Source organism: Ochlerotatus camptorhynchus, unplaced genomic scaffold (assembly GCF_037179485.1).
Source record: "Ochlerotatus camptorhynchus isolate MF236.1 unplaced genomic scaffold, CSIRO-AGI_Acam_v1.1 ptg000308l, whole genome shotgun sequence".
NCBI lineage: Eukaryota > Metazoa > Arthropoda > Insecta > Diptera > Culicidae > Ochlerotatus > Ochlerotatus camptorhynchus.
Genome location: NW_027040796.1, coordinates 834,600 through 861,485, shown reverse-complemented (window position 1 = coordinate 861,485; position 26,886 = coordinate 834,600). Strand labels below are relative to the sequence as shown.

Here is a 26,886-nt window from a genome sequence, read left to right as displayed (position 1 = left end):
AAAATCGTTAGTTTCGAATTGATTGTTGAATCAACTGAGAACGAGCAAAACCATTTTAAACTTAAGAAAATTTTCAAGCAGTTTTCCATTGGCTTGCAAAATGAAATCGAACGACTCCGCAGTACCCAGATATAGACTAAGCAATAAGCTTCAAATGCGAATAAGAAGAAGAAGTATAACAGTTCACTGAAAATTCAAACATTCACTTTCATTTGAGTATATAAAATTACTCTCTTTCTCTCTCTTTGAGTTAGTTTGAACGGCCGTGTTCGAGGCTCCGTTTCCAATGCAATCATCGAAAAGACGCTACTCCTGCTTTATCGACATCGAAAGCGCCGCTTGTTGGCCGTTTCCTTTTGATTTGACATTCGGTTTTTATTTTTTGCTTTCCCGCACCCGCAGCAGCATCGACTCTACCAGTGTGGCCGGTTATGTCGAATAATGCAAACATAATGTAAAATTTTTATTTTCCGCTGATTACACTTTATTTTTATTTTTTGGTAATGAAAAAATAGTCACAGTTTGGTCTCAATTATTTATTTCTCAGATTTGTTATTCAAGCCAGTAAAAATCAAAACCATTACCTCAATATCAAAATGCGAGCAGATTTACCACCCGGAATATTTTTCAATCCTGGCAACCGCAGTGGCGGTGATGGTGATCGACTGGCTCAAAAAGAAAACGAGAGGCCTTCGCACCAAGTGCCACCGCAAGTTTAATGGTTGTCATCGCCCCCGAAAGAATCGAAAATTGACCCGATTCCGTTAGTTTGTCGCGTCCGGTTCGGTTCCGTATCGATGCCCGCTAGCGGGAGTGTTTTTGCTCGGTGCTGAAAGTGAATTTTCTGGTGTTGGAATACGGAAAAATGATCGAAACTCAGGAAGCAACAACATCCGCCACCACCACCACCGCTACCAACAACATCAATAGCAGCAGCAGCAACATTGATACAACAAATAGAAGAGCGGGGGTTGGCGGCGGTGGAAGCACTAATGGACGGATTGAGACTCCCGGGCTTGTAGGGTCACACGCAGTGGGTGCCCTCTGTCGGATTTGTATGTGTGACTGCCGGCAGGAAGATGGCAGGCTGTTGGAATCTCTGTTTCGCACTACGGTGGAATCGAAATCGCTCTATGCGATGTTGGTAAGCGTTTGTTCTCCACTGGCTCAGGCGAACAACGATGGGATGCCGGATAAAATATGCACGGGGTGCAAGGGCAAGTTGGTCCAGGCGTACAAGCTGTATGAAACATGCATAAAAAGTGATGAAAGAATTCGAAAACTTCTACAAACCCAATCGTTTGGTGGTGTGCAGGTTAAGCAGGAAGTGATAGAGGATGAAGAGGACGATGTCGAAATGGCCAATGCAGAACTGTATTACGATGGGCATGTCAAGAGAGAAGATTCGTACGATCAAGATTACACGTTTGATGGCCAGTTCTATGGTGCGGCATTGGCTCAAACAATACACAGTACGCCGAATTTGCGAATCCAGTCGGTGCGCAATGGACCGGAAGTGTTGGTCCAACTACAGGAACACAGCTTTCCTCTGGTAACTCCTCCGAAACCAGTTTTCCAGTGTGAAAAGTATGTAAAGGTGACTCCAAAGGGGCATCACTGCATTTTGTGTGGCAAAGATTTTAAGTATTTCAGCTACTTCAAGCAGCACGCCCTCGCGCAGCACGATCCAGAAAAGCCCTTCAAATGCGAACAATGCAACTATACATTCAAAACTGAGCAGCGGTTGTTCATCCACATGAGGACACACATCGAGCCGGAATTGCCGCTTGTCATTGAACAAGCCGAACTCCCGGACCCGGAAACGGAAAACGATCCGGAATTCGAGCAAGATCAGTCGGAAGACACATTGGATGATGAGGATAAAAAGGATCTGAGCATTTCCGTTAACGCGGACACCGGAGAAAAGATCTACAATTGTCTCATTTGTCAGAAACAACTGACTACATTGCCACTCTACAGGCGGCACCGTACGGTTCATACCGTCCGCGGTCGTCCATTCGAATGCGACATTTGTCACTACCGGTTCGCCATGAAATTCAGCTACAATGCTCACATGCAACGTCACGAGGAAGGGAAAGATCCGGCTCAGCCAGCAACCTACAAGTGTAACGAGTGCGATGAAATCTTCCCCAAGCGGAAGCTCCTGAACATCCACATTGCTGCAGAACACGAACCAGAAGAGCCCCTAAGCAGAACCGCCCCGGCCGCACTGTTCACAAGCAGCCTCACCGAAGGACGCCACGGTCATGCCTGTCCCATATGTTCGGAAACCTTCAACCGCGAATCGGTTCTCAACAATCACATGAAGACCCACGAACTCGAAGCTGCCCAGCTGAAACATTCGGAAATTTGTTACGCCTGCACCGTCTGTGGAGTGGAATGCGAATCTCGCGAGATTTTCAACGATCACATCAAAACTCACAGCGATGTCCAATTCCCTAAGGATAGCAACACATCTGCTACCGTCGATCTCAGTGACGACGAGCAAACTCCACAGAATGGAAGCGAAGATCCCCTTAGCATCACCCCAAAACCGGAAGGAAAGCCAATCGTCAAATGCGAGCTCTGCCACAAGACATTCCCCTATGCTTGCAACCTTAAGCAGCACAAAATCATCCACCATTCGGAACTGAAACCTCACGAGTGCAAAGTGTGCCACTATCGATTCGAGTACGAGGGCACTCTGCTGCGGCATATGCAGAAACATTCCAAATCGGAACAAAATGCAGCTTCAACACCGACCGCCAGCGCACCTGCCATGACCACGGCAGAAGACTCTGCAATCGTTGCCCCACCGGGGGCCACTTTGATCTACAAGTGCAAACTTTGCTCCGCCCGCTTCCAGAAGCAAAAATCGATGACCTGGCATTTGAAAACCCACCGGTCGATCGTGGCCAACGAGGGCAGCACCGTCCAGGAGCTGGAACAAAGCTTGCAGTCACCGACACCGAAAGGGATCCACACAGGAGGACCACAGGCGGCGTCTTCACCGATTCCATCGGCCGATACACCATCGCAGTCTCGCAACTCCTCCAGTACGTCCTCCACTACCAATGCATTTGTCGGCAAGGTGGAATTCAAACCATCGATCGGGAAGGGTGGTGCGATGTACAAGTGTGGCTACTGTCCGCAGGTGAGTTATTTTTCTTTTTCCTATGTTCATTCATTTGGCCAAATGCCGTACACTTCGTTGGAAGTGGTGCGTTTAGAAGCGTAAAATTTTGCAGCGTTCGTAGAACTAGGGGAAAGTAGGGTAAGATGGTCAGGTAGGGCAAGACGACCATCGTCTCTAAACCACAACATTTGACAGTTAATTTGGTAGAAATTTGGGTAAACCACTTCGCTAGTAAGTTCTCATGCTGTTAACACAGTGTGTGATTTTTTTTTTTCTTTATTAGAGAGATTTTTAGCCATAGGCTAGTTCATCTCTTAGACACAGTGTGTGAGATTTTTGGTTGTTTTGGTATAACTAGCAAAAATATATAATATGTTGATGGTAAAAAATATGGTTTAATATTTTATTTTCTGACCTAAACAATACCACAATGTTACCCTTGTTCAATATTGTGTGGAGGTGCCATATTCAAATTTGCTTTGAATAAATTGAGGGCGTTAGAAGGAAAGGGGTGTAAGTGACTTTGATCGATTCTCTTCATCGACTTTCTCTTTCGTTGATTCGTGTGCCATTCTGGATGCTAGATGAGAACCTCCTTTATCAAACTATGTGGCAGAAATAGCGCAAAATCTGTTTATAAAGCTGTTGCTATCAAAAGAGAAAGTCGTAGAAGAGAATCGATCAAAGTCACTTACACCCCTTTCCTTCTAACCCTCTCAATTATATTATGAAAATTCTAAAATCGGCACCATCGGGGCACCATCAATGTATATGGGTGACAGTGCCTAAAATTCATTTTATACACAACAATACAACGAAATTGATAAAGTCGTGATAGTTTAAAATAAAGCACAGCTAAGACTAATTTATGTTGAAAGTTAAAAAACTTTGGACATAATTCTAGCTTCAAGTAAAATTTTATGAAACTTATTGAAAGATGGTGCAATTTTGATGAACCTTGAAAATAATAACTTGACCTATAGGTACTTTATAGTAGTTACCTAATTTTTGACAAAAAGGCTATTTATGCCTAAGATTATGCTGGTTCTATTTTTGCCCTGTAGGACTGACCCAATGAGCTGGATTACCGAGGTGAAGTAGTATGTTAAGTTGTGTGAGTAAAACCCCTGTACGATACATGCAATTAGTAACGTCACTAATTGCGTTTACGTTGATTTTTTTGATTACTAATACAGCCATATTTCACGATCTGCTTCACCTCTCTCTGTACCTCATTGGGACCGACCATCTTGCCCCTGAAAACTGGAATTTTGTTTTGCTTTATTTTTAAACTAGTTTGTATGAAAGTTCTACAAGCATAGGATTATAGGTCAGCCCTTGAAGCTTCAGTAAGGTTATACAGGGTGTCGACTACCTGAAAAAAAAAAAACTGGAAAATCGGGGAATTCAATTTTGGACCTGTAAAATCTGGAAATCTCAGAGAATTCAGTCAGGGGAAAAAGCTCGAGAAAAAGTTACCTGTGTCCCCGGCCTATGTCGAGTATAGGCCGTGCGATTGGCCCCGGACATGTACCAATCGACTTAGCGAGCCATCCGCTAACCTTCTCCTCAGACATTACTACATCCAGCGGCAGATACCATTTCCCCTACCCGACCCCGACCCCGAGCACAAGACGACCACGGTGGTGGTTGCGATGGTGGTGGTACTAGCTTACATAAGCTGTAAACACCGCCATCGCAACCACCACCGTGGTCGTCTTGTGCTCGGGGTCGGGTAGGGGAAATGTGTAGCAAATGTGTAGCATGTCAAGTCAAACGATACATTGTCGGGGCGAATCGCACGGCCTATACTCGACGAAGCTGGTGGTGCTTTGTTTATGCGTTAAAGTCGAATCGAACAATAACTTCCCCATACCGATCATATAGCTATCAGTACAAGCGAGTTAGTGTTCGATTTGACTTTAACGCATAAACAAAGCATGGACAATAGTGTGGTCGAAGATACAGTAGTTGAATGGAGCTTTGCAACCGCTGCATTTAGCTATGAGGTATTGTTCGGTTCAGCGAGCAATTAACACACACTGCCACTGCTATTATAGAATAGCAGTGGTAGTGTGTGTTCGCTGATCGTAGCAACCCTCTTTTTTGCTCCTGTCAGCCAAGTAGCCAATCAGTGATGAGTGTAAACATGCCGACGACACGATCGCAGTGGAAAGAACGGGGCCCGTCCCCGGTGCCAAAACGCAAAAAGGAACGTTCCCCGGTGCCGCGACGCAAGAAAAGCTCCCCATCACCGAAACGCAGGAAATGTTCCCCATCACCACAGCCAGGTCCATCGCGCCAGCTAGATCCGTCACCACAGCCAGATCCGTCGCGCCAGCTAGATCCGTCACCCCAGCCAGGTCCGCCGCGCCAGCTAGATCCGTCACCCCAGCCAGGTACGTCGCGCAGGTTGCCCCAGTCAGGTCCGTGCTCGCCTGGGCCAGCTATCCAGTCACCGTCGCCAACTCCGTCACGGCTTGCAATGAAGCAAGACATGGCGGCGATGGCTCTGCGCCTGGATACGCTGTCCAGGTAGTACAAGGATGACGTGGGTTGAAGCGCTTTCTAACCAGCTGAACGCTGTTGTCGTGGAAGTTGCCAGGCTGACGGAGCGGCTGGACGCGCGCCCGCCACCGCAATAATCAGCTGAACCCGAAACTAATGTAAGTATCTAAACCTAATCCTAAAACTAATCCTAAAACTAATTAATTATAACTTACAGTGATACCGGCAGCCGGCGGAGCCTTTCGACGAGTTCGTACGTGCGTCAATTACATCGAGAGACTGGATGCCCAGTAGAGTGATGCAAAATTTGAAATTTTCGCTCCACAATACTTAATCGATTCCAAATCGGATCCTGACTAACCTCTCAAAATTTGAACCCATTTGGTGAGAAACTGAGATGGCACAAACCATTTGAAGTTTGTATGGGAATTACTATGGTAAAACCAAGATTTTTGTTCATGTCTATCTAATAACACCATATCGGTCTGCTTCAAAAGCTTTCAACTTTACTTGTAGGAAATTTTCTCAGCTACAACTTTGCTGAAGATCATTTTTTGATTAAATGCAAGAATCGAAAGTTATTAATGGTTCAATGCACTGATGCCTTATGATCATGCTCAATCAACTGCTCAGCAGGCAACATTGGTGTTTCTGGGGCGTTGAATAGGACACAAAAATCATGGCTACTATGTAACACTGCAAAATTCAGTGTTGCCTACAGAGCAGCTGCTTGATCATGTCATAAGTTTACCAATCTCTTAAATAATTAATAACTATTTCCAGTCTCGTTTTACATAGAAATGATCTTGAGCAAAGTTGTAGCTGAGAAAATTTTCTATAAGAATAGCTATCGAGCTGTTTTGCAGCTCAATGTGGAAAAAAGACTAGAAGGCAATGAACAAAAAGTTGAGATTTCCCATAGTAATTTACATGTAAACTTCAAATGGTTTGTGCGAAGTCTGTTTCTAACCAAATGAGTTGTAACTTTTGGAGGCTAATCACGACCCGATTGGAAACCATTTAAGCACTGTGGAGCGAAAAAGTCAAATTTTGCATCAGTCTAATGCCCAGCTACATGACCGAGCACTTCGATGCTATCCTTAGCAGATGCGCATACCACGACATGCTGCCGACCTTTATCCGGAAGGTGGTAGTTTCTATGTTTCCAAAAACATACAAAATGAAGTCGTTGAGCGACATATCGCACTCCGATCGGCTGCTGTTGGCGCACTCGGTGGCCTGGTGGCTAACAGCAGTGCCGGATTACGCTACACCCGTTTCGTGGAATTGGCTAAATTCTAGGTGTTCGTATACACTATCGGCCGCTACGATCAAAACCCAATTCGGAAGAGAACGTCTTCCGCACGGGATACATCGAGGGAATACAGCGCCCGACCCCAATAGGGCAATATCGGCAGAGACCCGACGATAGTGGTATGGAGTTGTAAATGTAAATGTTCGTCAATAAATTGTTTGTTTGTGAAAAAAATACTTATCTTATTTACCTGAAGAAAATACTTACCTTATTTACCTGAAAAAAATACCTGAAACAACATACTTGTTGCTCGCAGTCCTTCGGATCGAGCATAGAAAACAATTTTACAAAGTATGCTCTCGGCGATAATGCAGTACCGGGCCAACCCGTGGCGGAAGTGGAGCAAGCCCCTAACCGTTCCGCCCTTTTCCAAAAATCAGTTTAACATTTGTTGTCTCCCTATGGGAGATCTATCAGATGTTAAGCTGATAAGAACAGATACTATACTTTGATCTTAGCCTTTAGGCCGAGAAGCGATACTTTGTAAAAAAATTTTCTATGCTCGATCCGAAGGACTGCGAGCCAGAGTTGAAAAAATCATGAAAAAATCACCAGCATTCACTATGAAATGAATTTTTCATCCATAGTGAACTTTGATGAATTTCAGTGATTTTTTCAGCCCTGCTGCGAGCAACATTCTCAAAATTAAGTTTTCCTCAATATAACTACTACCAGTCTCACTGCCAACACTCCTATACTCGGTTTTGAGGACGGTAAGTAGCACAAAATATCATGAACGAGCAAACCTAATATCGACCAACAATCAGCTGACGAAATAAAATTGACTTCACACTTATTTTGCTAATTAACTACAAGTGGACAGACATATTCACTTCACTAAATTACAAGATGAGAATTTCACCATCTCGTTTCGATCTTCAGTGTCAACAATAACAAATTGCGATGGCTGATCCCACTGCGCGATCAGCTGCATGCGCATGTATGTGTGCCATTCATTTTGGTCATCTTCATCAGCCGTCGAGAACTGTCAGTGGACGGGCGTTCACGGTATTCGCCCATTCGCAACTGGGTGTTCACTTTCACCGACCGCAACCCTTTCGCAACCGGGTGCTCGTTTTTACCAACGGTAACATTCCCCCACCCGTAAACCCTGTCGCTGATTCACTCGGGAACAGTACGGGGCTTACTATTTTCCACCTCAATCTCCAAAACGGCTAACTTCGATACTGGTCGCAGCTTCTCACCCCGGCTGGTCTGCACGGACGCTGAGCGGATTCTCCCATCACTGCCAACGAACACTTGCGTCACCAGGCCTCGCTTCCAGGTATTCCGTTTTTCGCCATCAGCCACAAACACCAGATCTCCTATCGCCACTTTTCGATGGTCCAAGTACCACTTCGACCGTCTGTTCAGGGTCGGCAGATACTCCCGCTGCCAACGATCCCAAAATCCATCCGCTAACTGCTGCGCTCGACTATAGCTGCTCCGCAACGTATCAGCCAAATCCACCGGAATCCTCGACGGTAGACATTCGGCCGACGATCGACCACGCAGGAAGTGATTTGGTGTTAGCGCTTCTTTGTCTTCCTTCACGTTGGTTGACACGTACGTAAGTGGACGTGAGTTGACCAGGTTCTCAGCCTCGATAAGTGCAGTCTGCAGGATCTCATCCGTCAGCTTCCGACCATCCGTGAAGACATGCAGTGCCTCTTTCACCGAGCGTACCATTCTCTCCCAAGCGCCCCCCATATGTGGCGCTGAAGGTGGGTTAAACGTCCAACGGGTCCTTGCACCAGTGAACGTGTCCGCACAGGCAACGTTGATCTCCTTCACCAGATCTCGATTGGCACCGACGAAATTCGTACCGTTGTCCGAGAAGATCTCAATCGGACTGCCACGTCGCCTCACAAACCTCCTAATCGCCATTTTGCACGACTCCGTCGTCAGGCTGTACGCCACCTCCAAGTGGCATCTTTTTGATCCGACGACGACAGTTGGACACAAAACGGAACACTACTGCTACCGTTCGCACCATCACCGTCCACCGAGAAATATGCTGCATCCTCTCCATCAACCCCTCAGGCAAAAGAATATGATGCAGCAGCACGCTTGCGCGTAGTTCTTCTTGAACCTCCACCACCGGACGTTTCTGCTTCTGCCACTCTGACACGTCTTTATACAGGAACTCCGGACCTCGATACCAACGACTCTCCGACTTGATTTCCGTTCCTTTTCCCCATTTCGTTAGGTCGTCTGCTGGATTGTCCTTCGTACCTACCCAGCGCCAATCTTCAGGGTTTGTGATGCTGAGAATCTCTCCGATTCGGTGGGCAACGAAAGGTTTGTACCTTCGTTGGTCGGACTTCACCCACGACACAACAGTATACGAATCGCACCACAGGAACCACTTCAACGTATTCACGGTATTCGCCCATTCGCAACTGGGTGTTCACTTTCACCGACCGCAACCCTTTCGCAACCGGGTGCTCGTTTTTACCAACGGTAACAATACTTACCAATATTTCTTCCAGCGATTCGTCGGTGTCCCCGGCTTACATTGGTGGTTGCGATGGCGGTGTAATCGGCCTATGGCAAGTATAGGCTGAGCGACTAGTCCCGGCTATGTACCAGTTGACTTGGCATGCCATTTTCTACATTTCTCCTCGAACATTACTGCATCCTGCGGCAGATACCTTTTCCCCTACCCGACCAGGTTCCCCTCATACACCATCACTTAGCTGTGTTAGCAAAGTTAGCTGTGTCCCCGGCCTATGCCGAGTATAGGCCGTGCGATTGGCCCCGGACATGTACCAATCGACTTGGCGAGCCATCCGCTAACCTTCTCCTCAGACATTACTGCGCATACACACATATTTTCCCAACACATTTCTCGGGTGCACATGGATGGCTCGAGAAAAAGTTAGCTATGTCCCCGGTTTCTTAATCACAAAACTCTTTGATAAGTATGGCTGACTTCGCTAGTTTCAGACCACTTAGTTACTCGGTGAAGTTTAATGATGGTTGTTCATTTCAAATTCAAAAGCCACATGTGAAAAGGGCATACAAGCTTTTTGTAAACAAACCTTTGTAGGCCCTTTTCTTGCCAACCGAGGGTCGCCCACGCAAACCAGCAATATCATCGGAAAGGGGAAAGTTTCCCTTACCCGGTGATGTTAAAGGTTTGCGTGGGTGTCATATGGGTGGCGAGAAAAAGGCATAATAAGGTTTGTTTACAAAAAGCTTGTATGCCCTTTTCGCATGTTGTTCTTGAATTGTAAATAGAGTTGTGGATTTGGTGTTGCTCAATGCTCGATGTTGCATTTTTGTAAGTTTAGCAAAAATTTTTGCAAGTTCACAGAAATCTTAGCATTCATTGATTTTTCAGAAACAAGAAGAAGACACAACCGCAACTGTCAAACATTCCAAACACTGACACAAAAACATACTATTAAATGAATTGTAGATTCCGAACTTTTATAAAATCCAGATCTAATCTAAATAAATTTTTCTGAGACGCGTTCTGGCACAGGTTCGTGCATATTTTACACTAATATGTAATCACAACCGGATCATTTAAAACTCATTTTCTTTCAAGGGAGGTTCTGCGGATATCAAAGAAATCAGTTGGTCCCGAATATCAAGCATTTGACGATGAAATATATTTCGGAAGTTTGAGAGTAATTCATAGCGTTTATTGCCCGTTTAAGGACAAAATGAACTGTTTTCCGCTGACCCGCTAGATGGCTTGGTTGACGGCTTCGAACGTGTTGATTATAGCTGGATCATTCAAGGATCACTATAAAAACTTGAATATTGGACCTAGATTGCAGACTAGAATGCAGGATGAATTCCGGAGTGATTTGAGATTTGGGCGAAATTGCTTTTGTAAACAAACACGTCAATTACTGATTTATCTTGAATAAAAGCTCAATCTCACAAACAAACTATACCAAATGATAGAGGAATCATTCCTCTACCTCATAATGTTATTACTTTTCGAGATTGAGCTTTTATTCGTGAGAAATCGGTGATTGACGTGTTTGTTTACAAATGCAATTACGCCCAAATCTCAAATCACTCCGGATTTTCGTTATTTGTTATTCGTCATTTATCTTTTCGCGTTTTTATGAGAACATAGCCTTCTGCGAATAGTTTTGGTTCAGTGCTTCAAAGTTTCATTGGCATTGGCTGTCAGTGACGATTGTCATTTTCGGTTGGGACTCCCAAACATCTAATTGTTCGTAACAAATTAATTGGTAGCAGGTTCAATATCTAGATAGAGCTGGAATTAGGGCGTAACAGTTTGTATAAACAATGACTTCTCTCGATGATTTCTCGGAAGCCATGGCTCTCCCTGGCAAATCGACATCACCATCAAGTAGAGGAAGTCTTCCCCTACCCGATGGATGTGTTGCGTTGTGTAGGCGTGCCTTGAATTCCGATAAATCAACGAGAGAAGTCATTGTATTCAAAGGCTGTTACGCCATAATTCCAGCTCTATCTAGATAGCACAATTCCAATGATTATTGACCAACTAATTTGTTTTGAACCACAAGAAATCCAAGGCAGGAAACTCAGCACGCTCCATCTGTTCACTATGCCCTTCCTACCCTTATTTATAAAAATGCAGTGCCTTCCCGTTTTTTGGCAACACGCGATTGTCTGTTTTGCATTCTATAAATTGTATCGAACGCTTTATTTAATTTGAAATTGTACTGGACTAGTTTGCATGGGTTAGAGGTCCATGGTGTATTTCATGAGAAACTGTCCAGAAAGCACTATTATATCTAGATAGAGCTGGAATTAGGGTGTAACAGCTTTAGTAAACAATGACTTCTTTTGATGATTTCTAGAAAGTTAAGGCTTGCCAACGCAAATCATCAACACCGTGGTTTGCGTGGGCGTGCCTTGAGTTCCTAGAAATCATCGATTGAAGTCATTGTTTGCAAAGGCTGTTATGCCCTAATTCCAGCTCTATTTAGATATATCGGAGGAAAGTACAGTACTTGTTCGCTAACTGGGCTAAAAGCGCAGCCCAGTTAGCGTTCCACTCGCATACTATTCAACATCATTCGAAGACCGCGCAAATAATTGTATTTATTTAGATTTCAGAGGCTGGAATTAATATCATAACTCTAAATAAGACAGCGCAAACAGATATTGCATCACAATGGTCCTGATCAATAAAAATCACGGAACGTAAACGTAATATAAACAAAAAATGTCAATAAATAACATTTAAAAATCACGTAAACATTGCGTGAAAATCTATTCCAAGTTAAGTGGAAATCACGTAAAATTTACCGTAATGTTCACGTTGACCACTAAAAGGGAATATTTTTGGCTACATGACATTAACGTAAATGTTACGTGAAAAGTAGTATGGACGAAAGCTACCTATGTTTTCACGTAGATCGGACGTGCATATTTTTTGGAGTAGTTCACTAGCTCCACCAGCTCCGCCAACTAGCGCGAATTTCAGTTGTTCCTGAAATCCCATGCCGGTAGATGCTGACGCCCTGTTTACATTGAGCGGGTTACTTTTTGGTACAGTTCTAGTACACTAGCGCTAGTGAATCAGCGTATATGTAAACACCACATAAACACCCCTCTCTCCTTTCTTGTTTCATTCGACCAGAACCTCGACTCGGAGGAAGCATACTACCACCATTTGAAGGGACATCGCGTACGGTCGAATACCTCTGATGGGATGCAAAATGACAGCGACAGTCCACCGCTGAAGAAGAAACGCTCCTGGGTCCGATCCGGAGATCATCACAAATGTAACCTCTGTCAGAAGGTGTTCACCTTCCGCAGCCAGTTGCAGCAGCATACCGCGCTGCACCATCAACCCGGCAAGCCATACGAATGCGGCAAATGCCACTACAGTTTCGTACACAAGCTAAATCTCAAACGGCACGAACTGACTCATTTGGAAGAGGAACGGTTGGCCAACGAAGAGGAAGAAGATCAGATCAAACTGCTGGAGGACGAAAACTTTAACGCCACTCTGGAAGAACTGGTTGAACCGGTGCTTGATGAAGGACTTGCCAATCGCAGCAGTCAGCAAGAGGGAAGCGAAACCCAGTCTTCGAGCGGCGATGGACCTCCTGTGAAACGAAACAAGTGCGTGGTTTGTTCGGCTCTGTTCCTACGAGAGGATCAACTTATCGAGCACCTCAAGACACACATCGAGCGAATCAAAGTCAACAAGCAGGAAACACAGTCCGCTAAAAAAATGCTCAACGAAGACAGCGACCGGAAGTGCAAACTGTGTTTGAAGGTGTTCAAGTTTTCCTGCCAACTGAAGCAACACGTCCAGATGCATCACTCCAAAGATAAACCGTTTGAGTGCAACATTTGCAAGTAAGTAACTACTGATAAAGTGCTCGCAAGTCGCAAGGTTCCGAATTGTAGGTTAATTCATTTCGCTTTACAGGTATCGATTCGAATTTAAGGGTCACATGATTCGTCACAAGGCAAACAACCACGCCGATGAAGTAGCTGCTGAGGAGGCAGAATCGGACGAACTGCCGGCAAAAATCACCACACCCGTCGTCAATCCGGATGGGTCCGAGGTGTTCCAGTGTCCTGCTTGTCCGATGAATTTTGTCAAGCAACGATCTCTGACATGGCATCTGAAGACTCACGGCGGCAGGAAAGCCAAACAAGAAGATGGATATCCATCGACATCGTCGGGAGAGGTTATGCAGTGCCGTTTCTGCTCCCGAACGTTCCGCGATGCTTACGAGCTGAAGGCTCACATGGTGACTCACATCGGTGGTGCGCAAAATGCCCCCATTGTCGATTCCGAACACTCCCTTTTCGGTTCTGGGCTGGAAATGATGTTGCAAGATTTCCCAGACACCATGGAAAATCACAGCGGCGATCCATTGTTTGACGCATCCAACCTGGAACTGGTGCTGGAGGATGGGTTCGGTAGTGATGATCTCGATTTCAATATGCGCTATCATGATACACCTCCCCTTCCACCCGCCAAGCGGAGTCTTCCGATTAACGAGAGTTCCAGCTCGGTGTACGATGTTGCCGAACCGGGAGCATCGACCACACCTGCCAAGGGGAAAATTGTTTGCGATTTGTGCAAAAAAGATTTCCTCTATGCATGCAATCTGAAGCAGCACATGCAGCTACATCACGCCAAGGAGAAACCATTCGAATGTAAGATCTGCTTCTATCGGTTCGAGTACAGCGGGCACTTGGTGCGACATATTCGTCAGAATCATGACAGCCAGGCCGAAAGCGCCGTCGGTGATTTGGCCACCGATCGGAGCTTCGTGTGCACCTTCTGCTCGGAACTGTTTGAACAGAAGAGTGAGTTTATTTGGACTTGTTACTTGAGCAAAATATTTTACTCGAATTTGTTTTTCCATTTTCAGGTCACCTGAATGCCCACATCCAAACCTACCACAGAGGTGAAAAGCAGTTCAAGTGTGAAATGTGCCCGGCATCTTTCACCTACAAAAAATCATACGACACCCATAGGGAAGAACACCACTCAAACAAACGACCAGGTATGGTGAATAGTTTTTTTTTTATATATATTGGAACCTGTGCTCATCATTCAATCGTATGTTTAGTTGCAGATTCAGATTCAATGGTAATAGCTTCCACTTCTGCCGGAAATACCACTGCGTCTAGTTTCTCCTGCAACTTCTGCAAAAAAACGTAAGTATCGCTTATTAAATGTTGTACCGGGTGGAAGGGGATTCAAAAAAGGAACAATACAGGTAGGTAAATGTCGATATGGATTAGCTGCCGTCCAAGGAATAAGAAAAAAAAGGCCTAGTGGATGGTTCAATGTTTCATAGCACTTCTAGGGGCTTAAAAGAATCTTGTGCTTGGCGTTATAGCCCTCTGGAGCTTCAAGGGGTATTTTTCTTTTTGCTGTTCACGAGTCCTAAGAAACTCCTGCTTTCTTGGTACTGTTATGTACTGCCGGTGGAAGCATATTTGTCATCATATGTGTATTTAAAGTTAATAGCACAATTATGCGTCCACCGGCAGTGTATGGATACCGCGAAAATGGTTTACCGTCAAATCTTATAGATTTGGTTTAGGTTTTTCTTCCTCGAATTTCAAGCTTATTGCTTATCGCATATTGGCTTATTGCGTGCTCTCAACTTAGTGTTCTATATGCACTTCCACAGCTATTAAGTGAGAGCTTTCGAGGCCTGTACCATTTTTGTATTAGTTTAATTGTGTGGCAAGTACAATCATTCTCTATGTCCAGGGAAGTCGAGCAATTTTCCATCCCGAAACATTCCTAGACCGGACCGGGAATCGAACCCAGCCACCTCCACCTGTGGTTGGGAGGAAATTCTATACTAATATCAACTTGAAGCTTTAGTGTGATAATTTTCTAGCTAGAGAAAGTTCTGAAGAGGATAGGTTGGTAGTTCCCGTTAGAGTACGGTAGTGTTAAAATTTGAATAGAAGTTGATATTAAACGAAGGGCCATTAATGCGACAGTACTAGTAAAACTCTCCTTTACCTACCTCTTACGTTAAAGGATGTGGGGACTTGAGGTATTTCCTTAAATCCACAGGCAAAACTGTGCGCGTTAGACTTGCGCCACGTTACCGAAAGCATTTCCAGGCGATGGTGTGTTTATAATGCAATTCTTCTTTATCCAAGTATTGTGTTGCTTCTCTCGTCATGACCAACGTAGTCATTTCAAAGAACAGCACTAGGGTGGTGTTGCATGCTGTACCTTTCATTTGATATTTTGATCTTTGAAATCATTATTTTTTTGTTTCAATAAGCGTGAAGCAATTGTGAATGCATATGAAAGAATGTAAGATAGAAGATTTGTGCAAGGCAAGCGAAGGGAGACAGAGAGAAACTAATTCAGCAAAAGAAACCAGACAGCGCCAGCGAAGGAAGCTATGAGAGTAGGACTTTCAAGTAAAATGGCATAATCTGGTTCATCTTAATTCGTTAGACCTTAGATCACAACAAGTAAGGATATAGATATTTGCTGTGAGCACACCTCCCCCAGCAGACGGTCGTGGACGGACAAGTTTACCACCATTTTAAAGCTCTTTTAATGTAGTTTTAGATGCATTTGACCTCATCTGCACCTATGTGCATCAGTGAAAGATACACAAGTCCAAAGTATGAGGAAAATTGAAGAAAATTTCTCAATAAATCATCGTATTCAAATAATGCAGACATAGGATGTTCTAGTAAGTTGTGAATTTTAGTTTGACAAACAACTTTGTAGAACATAGTGAAAACCCAAAATGAAAGAAAATATATGTTTTGATAAAAAAAGGTTTTTGGAGGTCCGTCCTCAAACAAGACGCTCTATCTCGATTTTGGTGAAACATACCACTTTTATGTCTTTAGTTAATCACAAAATTCAAAGATGAAGCATACCCATCAACTTTGCCGAAGCTGTCATTACTCTAAATCCACTCCACGGTGCTATCAATTACAAGCGTCAAAATGAACTTTTAAAACACTGTGCCAGTGGCTCGGTATGCATTTTTGTGTACCACTATATCGTTTTGCTGTATTACCAAACTGGCTCGTTTTTTTTAACAGAGTAGTTTACTTCAACCGAAAATTGGTTCCTGGCTCGATCGTACATTTATACCATTGACAGACATACAAAGCAGTACCGTTGTACCAACAATCAATTCGAAACTAACGATTTTAAATTGGTTCACTACTTGACTAGCCTATTTCTCCCAAACAAATCGATTAGCGTACCCCATTCTAGTATAAATTCCAGTACTACACTATGTTTGTTTTGATTCGCTATGAAAGTTTGACAGATAAAATGAGGGGTCGTGGATTTTCCTATGTTTCGAGGGGTGCATCGATTAGCTTGGGACCAAAGATAGTACCAGAGCTGAGCCAAAAAGTTGAGCTCGTTTCTTCGGGACCTACTAGTCTTAGAGTTACCTCTATGGATGGTTGTACTCCTTTAATCGAGTACCTCAAAAGGTACAATTTGAGGTACTAGCTTAAAGAAGTACAACGGTAGTACAACAGTGTACTTGTATGTCTGTACAAGGTATTACACAACATATTAAAGACACAACATTAAGATCTGAATAAGACAGAGCTTCACACCGGGGGAACCGGGAGGGCCCCCACCAGGCAAAGATGTCCCAACAGCCGAAAGGAATTCAAACAGACTAAACTTTAAAATACAATGCAGCATCCTTTAAAAAACGCATCACTGCTGCCAGTGTGGAGGGATCATCACCCAGCATGTCGCGTATGCTATTGATTGATTGATTGATTTATCTTTATTTAGGAGGCTTTCAGCCTGAGGCTGGTTCGCCTTCAATCGTATGCTATTTGGAAGCCCGTGGAATTCCCGCAGGTTCTGATACTGAGGGCATACGCATAGAATGTGCTCGATTGAGGCTGGAGCTCTACAACCGACGCAAGTCCTGTGGAACGACGTTCCACCGAAATTGTGCGAGATCTTGGTGTTACCGGTCCGCGACGCTATCTTCTGATGGTATAGTGAGGGGCAGATGGTCCTGCCCCAGCCAGAAAGTCAGCTTCAAATTTGCCTGGTATTCCGCAGTGCCCCGGAACCCAGCAGAATACCGTGTTTGGTGGCGCGGACTTCATCGTCGCCTGTACCCAGGGATGAGTCGGGGCCTCGGATGTCAGGGCTTGTATGACGCTGTGCGAATCCGTGAGGACCAGGATCGGTTGGTCGGAGAGCGTTGTAGCAGCGATGAAGATGGAAGCAGCTTCAGTAGAGAAGACAGAACATTACGGCATTCGTCTCCATGCCAGTGGCGCCTGGCCACTGTGGGGAGATCTTCGTTGGCAGCCGTGCGGAGGAGTCTGTTCCCATCGTCGAGGAGGAAGATCCCTTGATTTCCGGATGTCTTCGAGATGAATGCAGCGGCTTTGGTTGCGATAGCTGCGGTTATACGGAAGTGGATGCCTGCGTCGATGCATGCAGCATCAGCGGGCGTGGATGGCAGCAGGCCAGAGAAAATCCGGACGTAGGTGTTATAAATTGGTGCTAACGTAGCTAAAAGCTTATCCGTTGCGATGCAGGTCATCTCCAACCCGTATACAAGGCGACTGTCGATAATTGCACTCGCCACGTGAAAACGGATGCTAGATGTGGTATCTTTTAATGATTTCCCGGATCTTCCGAAATGCCAGTTTGTGGTCATTTCATGATCCATAATTAGTAAAAAATCATTAATTAGTGCATTTATCACGAGCCAGTTTCGGTAGTTGGCCACGAGGGACAGGGTAATGGCGATAACCGATCCTTGTGGGACACCCGGGATTTGGTGTTGCCGACTGCGACTCGGAATGAGCGGCTGGACAAGAAGTTCTGGATGAAGTGAACGATGTGTCCGTTAAGACCCCAGTCGATTAGTTGCTTAAGGACGAGGGGCGTCCACGTTCTGTTGAAGGCCTTCGATATGTCGAGCGATACTATCTCGGTGTGCAGACCACTGTCGTAGGCGTTCTTGAGAACTTCCCCTAGGGTTGCGAAATAGGTGGACGTTCCGAAACCTTGTCGGAAAGCGTACTGTCGGTGATCAAGGAAATTTCCAGCTTCTTCCAAAAAACATATATGTGTTCGTCTACGCCAACGACATCCTCATCGTCACCACCGGACCCACGCCAGTACGTACAAGGATGAGAGTCCAAGCGGCAGTCTCCGCCGTCGCCAGGTGGGCCAACTCAGTAGGCTTTGAATTATCAGCCTCTAAAAGCATCAGGTGCCATGTTTGCCCTTCTCAACACAGAATTAGTGGACCACCGATCAAAATCGACGACCATTCCGGACAAAATAGATCGAACAACCGCAGCATCCGTTTTTACGTGGCGAGTGCAATTATCGACAGTCGCCTTCTATACGGGTTGGAGATGACCTGCATCGCAACGGATAAGCTTTTAGCTACGTTAGCACCAATTTATAACACCTACGTCCAGATTGTCTCTGGCCTTCTGCCATCCACGCCCGCTGATACTGCATACATCGACGCAGGCATCCGCTTCCGTATAACCGCAGCTATCGCAACCAAAACCACTGCTTTCATCTCGAAGACATCCGGAAATCAAGGGATCTTCCTCCTCGACGAGGGGAACAGACTCCTCCACACGGCTGCCAACGAAGATCTCGCCCCAGTGGCCGCTCCCTCTTCATCAGACGGATCAAAGGGACGACGAGGAAATGGACAAAACAGTTGAACCAGCGGGATCAGAAGATAGCGTCGCGTTTGAGGTCCGGTCATACCAAGATCTCGCACAATTTCGGTGGAACGCCGTTCCACAGGACTTGCGTCTGTTGTAGTACTCCAGCCTCAATCGAGCACATTCTATGCGTATGCCCTCAGTATCAGAACCTGCGGGAATTCCACGGGCTTCCAAATAGCATACGCGACATGCTCATTGTATTTTAAAGTTTAGTCTTTTTTTAATTCCTTTCTTCTGTTGGGACATCTCTGCCTGGTGGGGGCCCTCCCGGTTCCCCCGGTGTGGAGCTCTGTCTTATTCAGATTTTAATGTTGTGCAAATGTACGATCGAGCCAGGAACCAATTTTTGGTTGAAGTAAACACTGTAAAAAACTACTCTGTTGTGGGTCCTCCTTCTGAGGCCCCACCTTTCATCGGCGAGATGAACTAGCCTACGGCTAAAAATTTCAAGAATAAAGTCTAAAAAAACGATTACGTTAAAGACCTTGGTGTCATGTTGGATGAAAAGGTCACGTGCATTCACCACTTCTCAACCACGATCGACAAAGCAAGTCGTCAGCTTAAATTCAGGTTCAAGATCTCTTCCGTGATCCTCCTGTATTTTAAAGCCCTATACTGTTCATTGGTACGCTCACTACTGGAATTCGCGTGTGTTGTCTGGAATCCCTACCAAGCAGTATGGAGATCGTCCGAGAGCCTTGCTACATGAAGTAGTACATGCAACCAACTATGCTGCAAACAGTTCCTTTGTCGCCATGATTCATCAACTCAACGAAGTATCTGATCTATTTGAATTTGACATCAATGCCTCCAGATTTCGTCATCGTTTGCTATCGGCCAATTTTTAATTTTTAATGAGTGACTACATTTAGATTTAAGTGTTTCATTGAGACTACCAAGTCAGATGGACTATAATTAAAAATAATAAATAAATGAACAAATAAATAAGCTAAGTTTTTTTTTTTAACTAAAAATTGTTCCGTCACATTTGACAGTCTTAATGGAGTTTGATGGGGAAAAGCCTGAATGACTCGGCTACAAAAATTAGCCGTTTAATCAAGGATAACTCCTTAATCCCGTACTTGATAAACACGCTCAAGAGGCTGCTGGGCGATGTTGTAGTCATGAATGATTAGCTTCTGTTTTCTGTGGAACGAGATAACGTTGCATTTGTGAATGCTTAGCGTAAGGCTATTTCTAGAGCACCACTCAGCGAAACGGTCTATTAATTGCTGTAATGAGACACAGTCCTGAAGACATTTCACCACCATGTAAATTTTGACGTCATCAGCATAGGATAAGCGGCAACCAGGGGGCATGAAAATTGAAAACAGCAGGGGACCCAGATTGCTCCCCTGTGGCACACCTGATATGTTGGTGAACGGTGCAGAACATTCACGTCTAATCTTCACAATGAGTCTCCGGTCCGTAAGATATGATCTAAACCAGCAGGTCAAGTTTGAAGAAACACCAAGTCTTTCAAGTCGTTCAAGCAAAATCTCATGATCAACTCGGTCAAAAGCAGATTTTAGGTCGGTGTACACTGCATCAACTTGTGTGCCAAGATCCATTTTACGTAAGCAAAATGAAGTGAACTGGACGAGGTTCGTAGATGCCGATCTCTTGGGATAGAATCCGTGGTGATTTGAAGAAATATAATTCCTGCAGGAGGTGAACAGCATGTCGTTGATTATGATCTCAAAAATCTTCGAGCAGGTGCACAGTGAAGTTATTCCACGATAGTTCTCAATGTTACGCTTATTGCCCTTTTTGTGAACTGGAAACATAATGGAAGTTTTCCAGCTGGAGGGAAATTTACGCTCACGCAAGGAATTTCCAAAAATTCCTTGGGTTTCTCCTAAGATTGTCTTGCATACGTAGAGTGTAGCGTTTGTACAAGAAGCAATTGTATGTCCAATATCTGTTACTAACTCGATTGTATACCTGCTTAGCGAATGGACAACGAGATCTGCAGTATTTCCGAAGTGCTTCAAATGTCGCAGATGTGCATTTCCCCAAGCTGGCTTCGGGCTAGGCCTACGCAAAAGAACATGATCAGCAATGATGTTATGCATAATCCGAGTGAAGCGATCAACAGCATCGTCCACATCTCCGGAAGTATCCAAATGTGCCCAGTTTGTATGGAAAAGTGCATCCACCTTTCCTTCGAAATCTGCCCTGCAAAAATCATAACCTGGATCTTCGGGAAAGTCCTCAAAATCGAAACCTCTAGAAATGTTGACTTCGACTGTTAACGGAGGGTGATCAGCATCGAGAATAGATAAAGGTTCCGTAGCCGCTGATAACGAGCATCTTTCAAGTGTCGTATCATTCACCAGAGCTAGATCCAAGAGGCGACCATTTCGGTTGTCGATTGTATTGATTTGTGTTAGGCCATGCAGACTAAATCCGTCGAGTAATGCAGCACAAGCGACAGAGATGTTGGATTGCAAAACATCTACTGTTGGTTGACCGTTTCTTGAAGAGTCCCAAACTAAACCAGATTGATTGTAATCTCCTAGTAGAAGTGCGTGGTCGTTTGCACCAACACGCTCCAATGGATTCGACATGATTCGTTATGCTACTCAAATCAGCCTTACGATCCGGTGGTAGGTAAATGACTCCAATGCTAACGGAACAGTTAGGTAATTTAAGCTTTACCCAAAGATGTTCAAGCGACGCATCGACAGATCAGATGAAATAGCGATCAGTACCCCACCGCCACGAGATTTTCGGCTATTCATTTGACTACGGTCGTTTCTGAAAACGGTGTATGAGTTTCCAAATAGTTGTGACGAGAAGATTTGCTCATTTAGTCACGTTTCGGTAAAAACGATATCATAACGCGATTCCGTAGCAGCGAGAAAGACGTAGTCGATTTTCGTCCGTAAACCTCGTACGTTCTGGTAATATATCTGCAAATTGTCACTAGCCGTAGCTGACCGGATTGTTTCAACAGTACAATTTAAATCCATGGATGAATCATTGCTCCTATTTGAAGGTAGCTTGTAGGGGGTCCTGGGGTCATTCGTTGAGTTTCGGTGTGAAGCAGAACCATCTTCTCTATGGACGGTGAGCCCATCGTTCGTCGGATCCGCGCGCATGTCAGACGTGGTAGCATTAGTAACGTTTCATTCAGGCTCTTTGGAACAACATGTGGTGAAATATGAAACGCACCTCTTAAAGTGAAATGCACATAACAATGACCAGTGTCATCACTTATTCACACATGAAAGCTGCCTCAGCAGAACGCGCCCTAACCTACACTGAATCAAAGGGCAGGGCACCAATTTTGAAAAATTGGTTAACTAAATGAGTTTCACTATCTCTCCGTAGATATGGATATTTTGAGATTTTGTTACGTTTTGAGAGTTGGTGCCAGGCATGGAAAATCATTTGCATTCATTTCGTGCATTCATTTACATGCATTTGCCTCTTTTTTCTTCAACAGCATTCCGCAAAATGATGTAAATAGCTTTTGTAGGTTTTGTTATTAGCTACAACTTTTGTTAACAAGTCAAATCCGTATCTCTAATGCATGAGGAACCAGAGCGAACAGAAGCCACTACTGTTTTTCAGTGAATGTATTTTACATTCACTGAAAAACAGTAACAATTTCTGCCCGCTCTAGTTCGTGATGCATTAGAGATACAAATTTTAATTATGAGCAAAAGTTGTAGCTAATAACAAAACCTACAAAAGCTCTACACTGTACACAAACATCATCCTCTGATCGAATGAAACCTTAGACCATTCAAAACAAAACACCGAAATCGCTTTTTCGAATGATAGCTGCAACCGGATGACGGTTGTTTTGAAATCAGATGATTTTCCTCTAAAATTCAGGATGAAACTTGTTATGAGAAGGGATAGGACCTTCAGTTGAAATGCGTAATGCTCTCTGCAGAATGACTGTCATACTAAATGGAAATGCATATGGTATTGGTTCAGCCCCATAACGCAAATCATTCAAAACGATGATGTAAACAATTCTATCGAACGTCATTTGCTGATCTGAGCTGACAAGCGAGGTGGAGGCATATGCATCGCTATCAGAGCTGTTACGAACAAAGGTAAAGGATGAAAGCCAATGTTTGGTTAATTCGTGGTGGAGGAGGTTTTCTCCACCACGAAAATTTTTTGTATCTATAATAAAATGGCTTATTATGGCTATTCAGTATGGAATGGTAGATAATCAAATTATAAATCTAATTAAAAGCACTTGCATGTCACACTATTCTTAAATGTTTTTCCTCTGAGTGCCGTATGTTTTATAGCTAATTTTCAAACAAAAATCATCCTGTATTTGGATGACAGTCATGTGGATGTTCATCATCTGACGACGAATTCAACCATAAGAAAATCATCCGAAATTCGAATGCATATTGTTAAAGGGCTCGAGCAATGCAATAATCATTCGAAGTATTGCGGATGTTTTGGTTCAGTGTGTACATCATTTTGCGGAATGCTGTTGATGAAAAAAGTTAGAGCCAAATGAATGTATATGATTTTCCATGCCTGGTTGGTGCACAGTAGACTGATGCAAAATTTGAAATTTTTGCTCCACAGTGCTCAAACGGTTTCAAATCTTGTCCTGATTAGCCTCCCAATATTTAAACTCATTTCGTAAAAAACTGACATGGCACAAACCATTCGAAGTTTATAAGGAAATTACTATGGGAAAACTAAACTTGTTGTTCATTGTCTTCTACCCATTTTCCATATTGCTTTTTTGAAAAGTTCTATAACTATTCTTACGGAAAATTTTCTAACCTACAACTTTGCGAAATATCGTTTTTCAGTCAAATGTCAAATTAAATAGTTATTAATTGTTTAAGAGATTGATAATCTTATGGCATGATCAAGCAGCTGTTCTGTGAGCAACACTGTATTCTGCAGTGTGACATAGTAGCCATGATATTTGTCCTCTATTCTTCGCACCAGAAACACCAATGTTGCCTGCTGAACAGTTGAATGAGCATAATCATAAGACATCAGTGACTTGAATCATAAACAACTTTTGTTCCTTACATTTGACTGAAAAGTGGTTTTGAACAAAGATGTAGCTGAGAAAATTTGCTACAATCACTGCTATCATTTTTAAAAGCATAATGATGTGGTGAATTGTTAGACCGATATCAACAAAAACATAAGTTTTCCCATAGTAATTCCCATATAAACTTGAAATGGTTTGTGCCAAGTCAGTTTCTTACTAAAGTAGTTCAAATTTTGGGAGGTTAATCAGGACCCAATTTGGAACCGTTTGAGCACTGTGGAGTGAAAATTTCAAATTTTGCATCAGTCTAGTGCACAGGTTGATTGAGTTTATGGCGATGGCACTGATTGACGGATTTCTGTTTCTGGACCATATCTTGACGACGTTTAAAAATTTATTCGACAAAGAACAGCGTGGAAACAAAGCGAGTAATGGCGCTATAGCCATAAGCCATAAAAGGCTAGGACAAGAGTTAGTGCTCATACCCCAACCGTCAGAAGAAAATGAAGCATCACTTAACCTATCTAGCTTTGATGCTTCCAACGATCAACTAATCATATAATTACCAAAATCGGAACGTACTGTACGAGATGTACACGCTTCATCCTTTTATTGGATTCTGAAGCATCGTGCCCGATGTTTTCTGAATCATCTTCCCTTTAAATGCTGCACAGTAGGCCTGGCCGTTTTGATATGTGTGACGCATCTTTGATGTGAAACATATATCAAATAGACAAGAAAAATGATGTAGGTATATATATATCATTTTCCAGGATGCTTTCAAGAACTGGCTGTGTTGGTGTTAGGTTAGATTAGATTAGACATCTTGACGACGTTTAAAAAAAATATTATGTCCAGATAATGTTTCGTTGATTAAGTGAAATTTCTCGCCATAGTCAATTTTGGAAAAGTAAAGAAACATTAATTTTAACACATTATTAAACCTATCCTAATATAGCAAACTTTGACAATGTCCTCAATTACAGATTCAGCTCGGCGCAAAAGGTGGACAACCACGTATGCTTTCAATAGGAGCAGGCCCCGCGCAGATGAATGCAGGATTTAGTCCTCCCCATGTCCCAGAGATTAGTTCGATAGAAATTCGCAGTAGAATGAAACAAATGCACTTGGATCAGTATCACCGATTTGCTTAATTTTTTTTACCGAACTCCGCTGCTAGCACCAGGGCATGAAAAGGATATTGCAACAGGACTGAGAACTTGAAGAAGGCTGTTGAAGTGCGTCGGTAAAATTTAACCAAAGTCGGTGATGGCGTCCAAGTGTGAACACACAACATGATATAAGCTGCAACTAATTATTCATGTAGAACTTCCCCTCACTTGCTAGTTAACGCGCACTAGGGCGATAGAAATCAAACATGTGTTTTTTTAGAATGATAGTCGACATTTGAAACAAATAGAAAACGATACGCGATATAAATCAAAGGATTTCCTCAGTAAGATGTCTAGTACACAATTGAAAACGTCGAATGAGCGCAGTGAAAGCAGAACAAAGCAAAGAATAACCATGTTCTTTTTTACTAGTAGAAACCCTAGGACATAAGCCATATTAGTGTTTATCAGTACGAAGTTTTTTTTTTACACTGTTTTGCATTAACTTTATCCACTTTCATTTGTCACGTTCCACCTTGTTCCACCTAGCCTGTTTTCTTGGACGTTTCTGTTTAGGCAATACTTCGACGTACTAAGCGCAGAACAAAATTTTCCCGTTTTCCATTTCGCTGCTTTCGGTTTTAGGAGATAGATTTATTTATATTTTCATGTTCACATTCGTCATGCGAAAGTATTTGTAAGTTACTTTGAATAAGCAAGATTTTTTTTAAGTAATACCACTTTTGTGATGTGTTTTCCCTTCTCAACCCTTTTATGACCTGAGTTTGCAACTTGTGAGTCGTCGTCGCCTTTGTATTGTCGAAGTGCTTATGTTGAATCACAGGAAGCAAGTAAAACAAATCCATTTACAGTTGGAAAAGTTCGTCTTTTAGTCGGTATATTGCGTTTGTGTTGTGTTTTAAAACATTTGGTTCGCGATGTGGATAGCCGAAATTGAAACTGCTAGGATTAAGGACATACAAATATTACTACTACATTACTGAACATAGCACTAACCGTTACGATTACAAACATTGACAGCAAGATTATTATGATCAACAAGTAAGCCCAATATATATAATAATATATTATTAAATCACTGTAAGAGGAAGTGTACGATTTTTTTCGATCCGAAACGTGTCCGGTGAAATTTGCGCGGGAATAAAGTTGTCCTTGGGTAAGTTGATGGAGATGTGATCCGAAATTCTCGTCGGGCTTATAAACTTGTGTGGCTTAGTTGCTACTCGTCTCCCAAAATGGTCAAGCGCATTATATCCAGGGTGACCAGTAAACCAGGAAAATGCAGAGGCATTTTAAATCAACGTGGAAAAACCGGGAAAACCCATGAATTGCGAACGCCCTGCACAGTGATGCAAAATATCATGACACTCACGTGACACTTGTCTACGCATCAGCCGACTTTCGCTGAGAGAACGTTTTGTCATGCAGTGAGAGGTAGAGCCATGACAAACAACAATCACCAGTAATGGTCGCTGCTCACAAGCAAAACGTTACACTCGCTGCTGATGATGAAAAGCACAACGAAAACAGTGAAGACTTCTGCAGTACGATCATGAGAAAAAGCGAAACGACAGAAGAAAATGAAAACAATGTCTACGCATTTTCAAGTTCGTCTCGGCAG

General features: G+C 43.5%; 1 protein-coding gene and 1 non-coding gene across 3 annotated transcripts; one reads left to right on the top strand and one right to left on the bottom strand.

Annotated features, from left to right (window-relative positions):
* The first annotated feature begins 638 nt into the window (after positions 1-638).
* On the top strand, positions 639-26,355 carry LOC135707327 (zinc finger protein 845-like). 2 transcript variants are annotated; one of them, XM_065229137.1, is made up of 6 exons: positions 639-3,154; positions 12,559-13,286; positions 13,360-14,252; positions 14,318-14,452; positions 14,525-14,606; positions 25,119-26,355. In XM_065229137.1, the coding sequence occupies exons 1-6, from the start codon at positions 866-868 to the stop codon at positions 25,162-25,164; spliced, it is 4,173 nt and encodes a 1,390-aa protein (XP_065085209.1). In that variant the 5' UTR covers positions 639-865; the 3' UTR covers positions 25,165-26,355. The 2 variants fall into 2 exon arrangements, with proteins under 2 accessions (XP_065085209.1, XP_065085208.1); XM_065229136.1 differs by having other exon boundaries at positions 640-3,154; positions 14,519-14,606.
* On the bottom strand, positions 7,243-7,437 carry LOC135707370 (U2 spliceosomal RNA). Its single transcript, XR_010518225.1, has one exon. It is a non-coding gene; the product is annotated as a U2 spliceosomal RNA (small nuclear RNA).
* Positions 26,356-26,886: the final 531 nt, after the last annotated feature.

Coding starts and splice junctions, on each gene's coding strand:
- LOC135707327 (XM_065229136.1), top strand. CDS start 866: ATGATCGAAACTCAGGAAGCAACAACATCCGCCACCACCACCACCGCT. Junction 3,155..12,558: donor AGTGTGGCTACTGTCCGCAG/GTGAGTTATTTT, acceptor TCATTCGACCAG/AACCTCGACTCGGAGGAAGC. Junction 13,287..13,359: donor TTTGAGTGCAACATTTGCAA/GTAAGTAACTAC, acceptor TTCGCTTTACAG/GTATCGATTCGAATTTAAGG.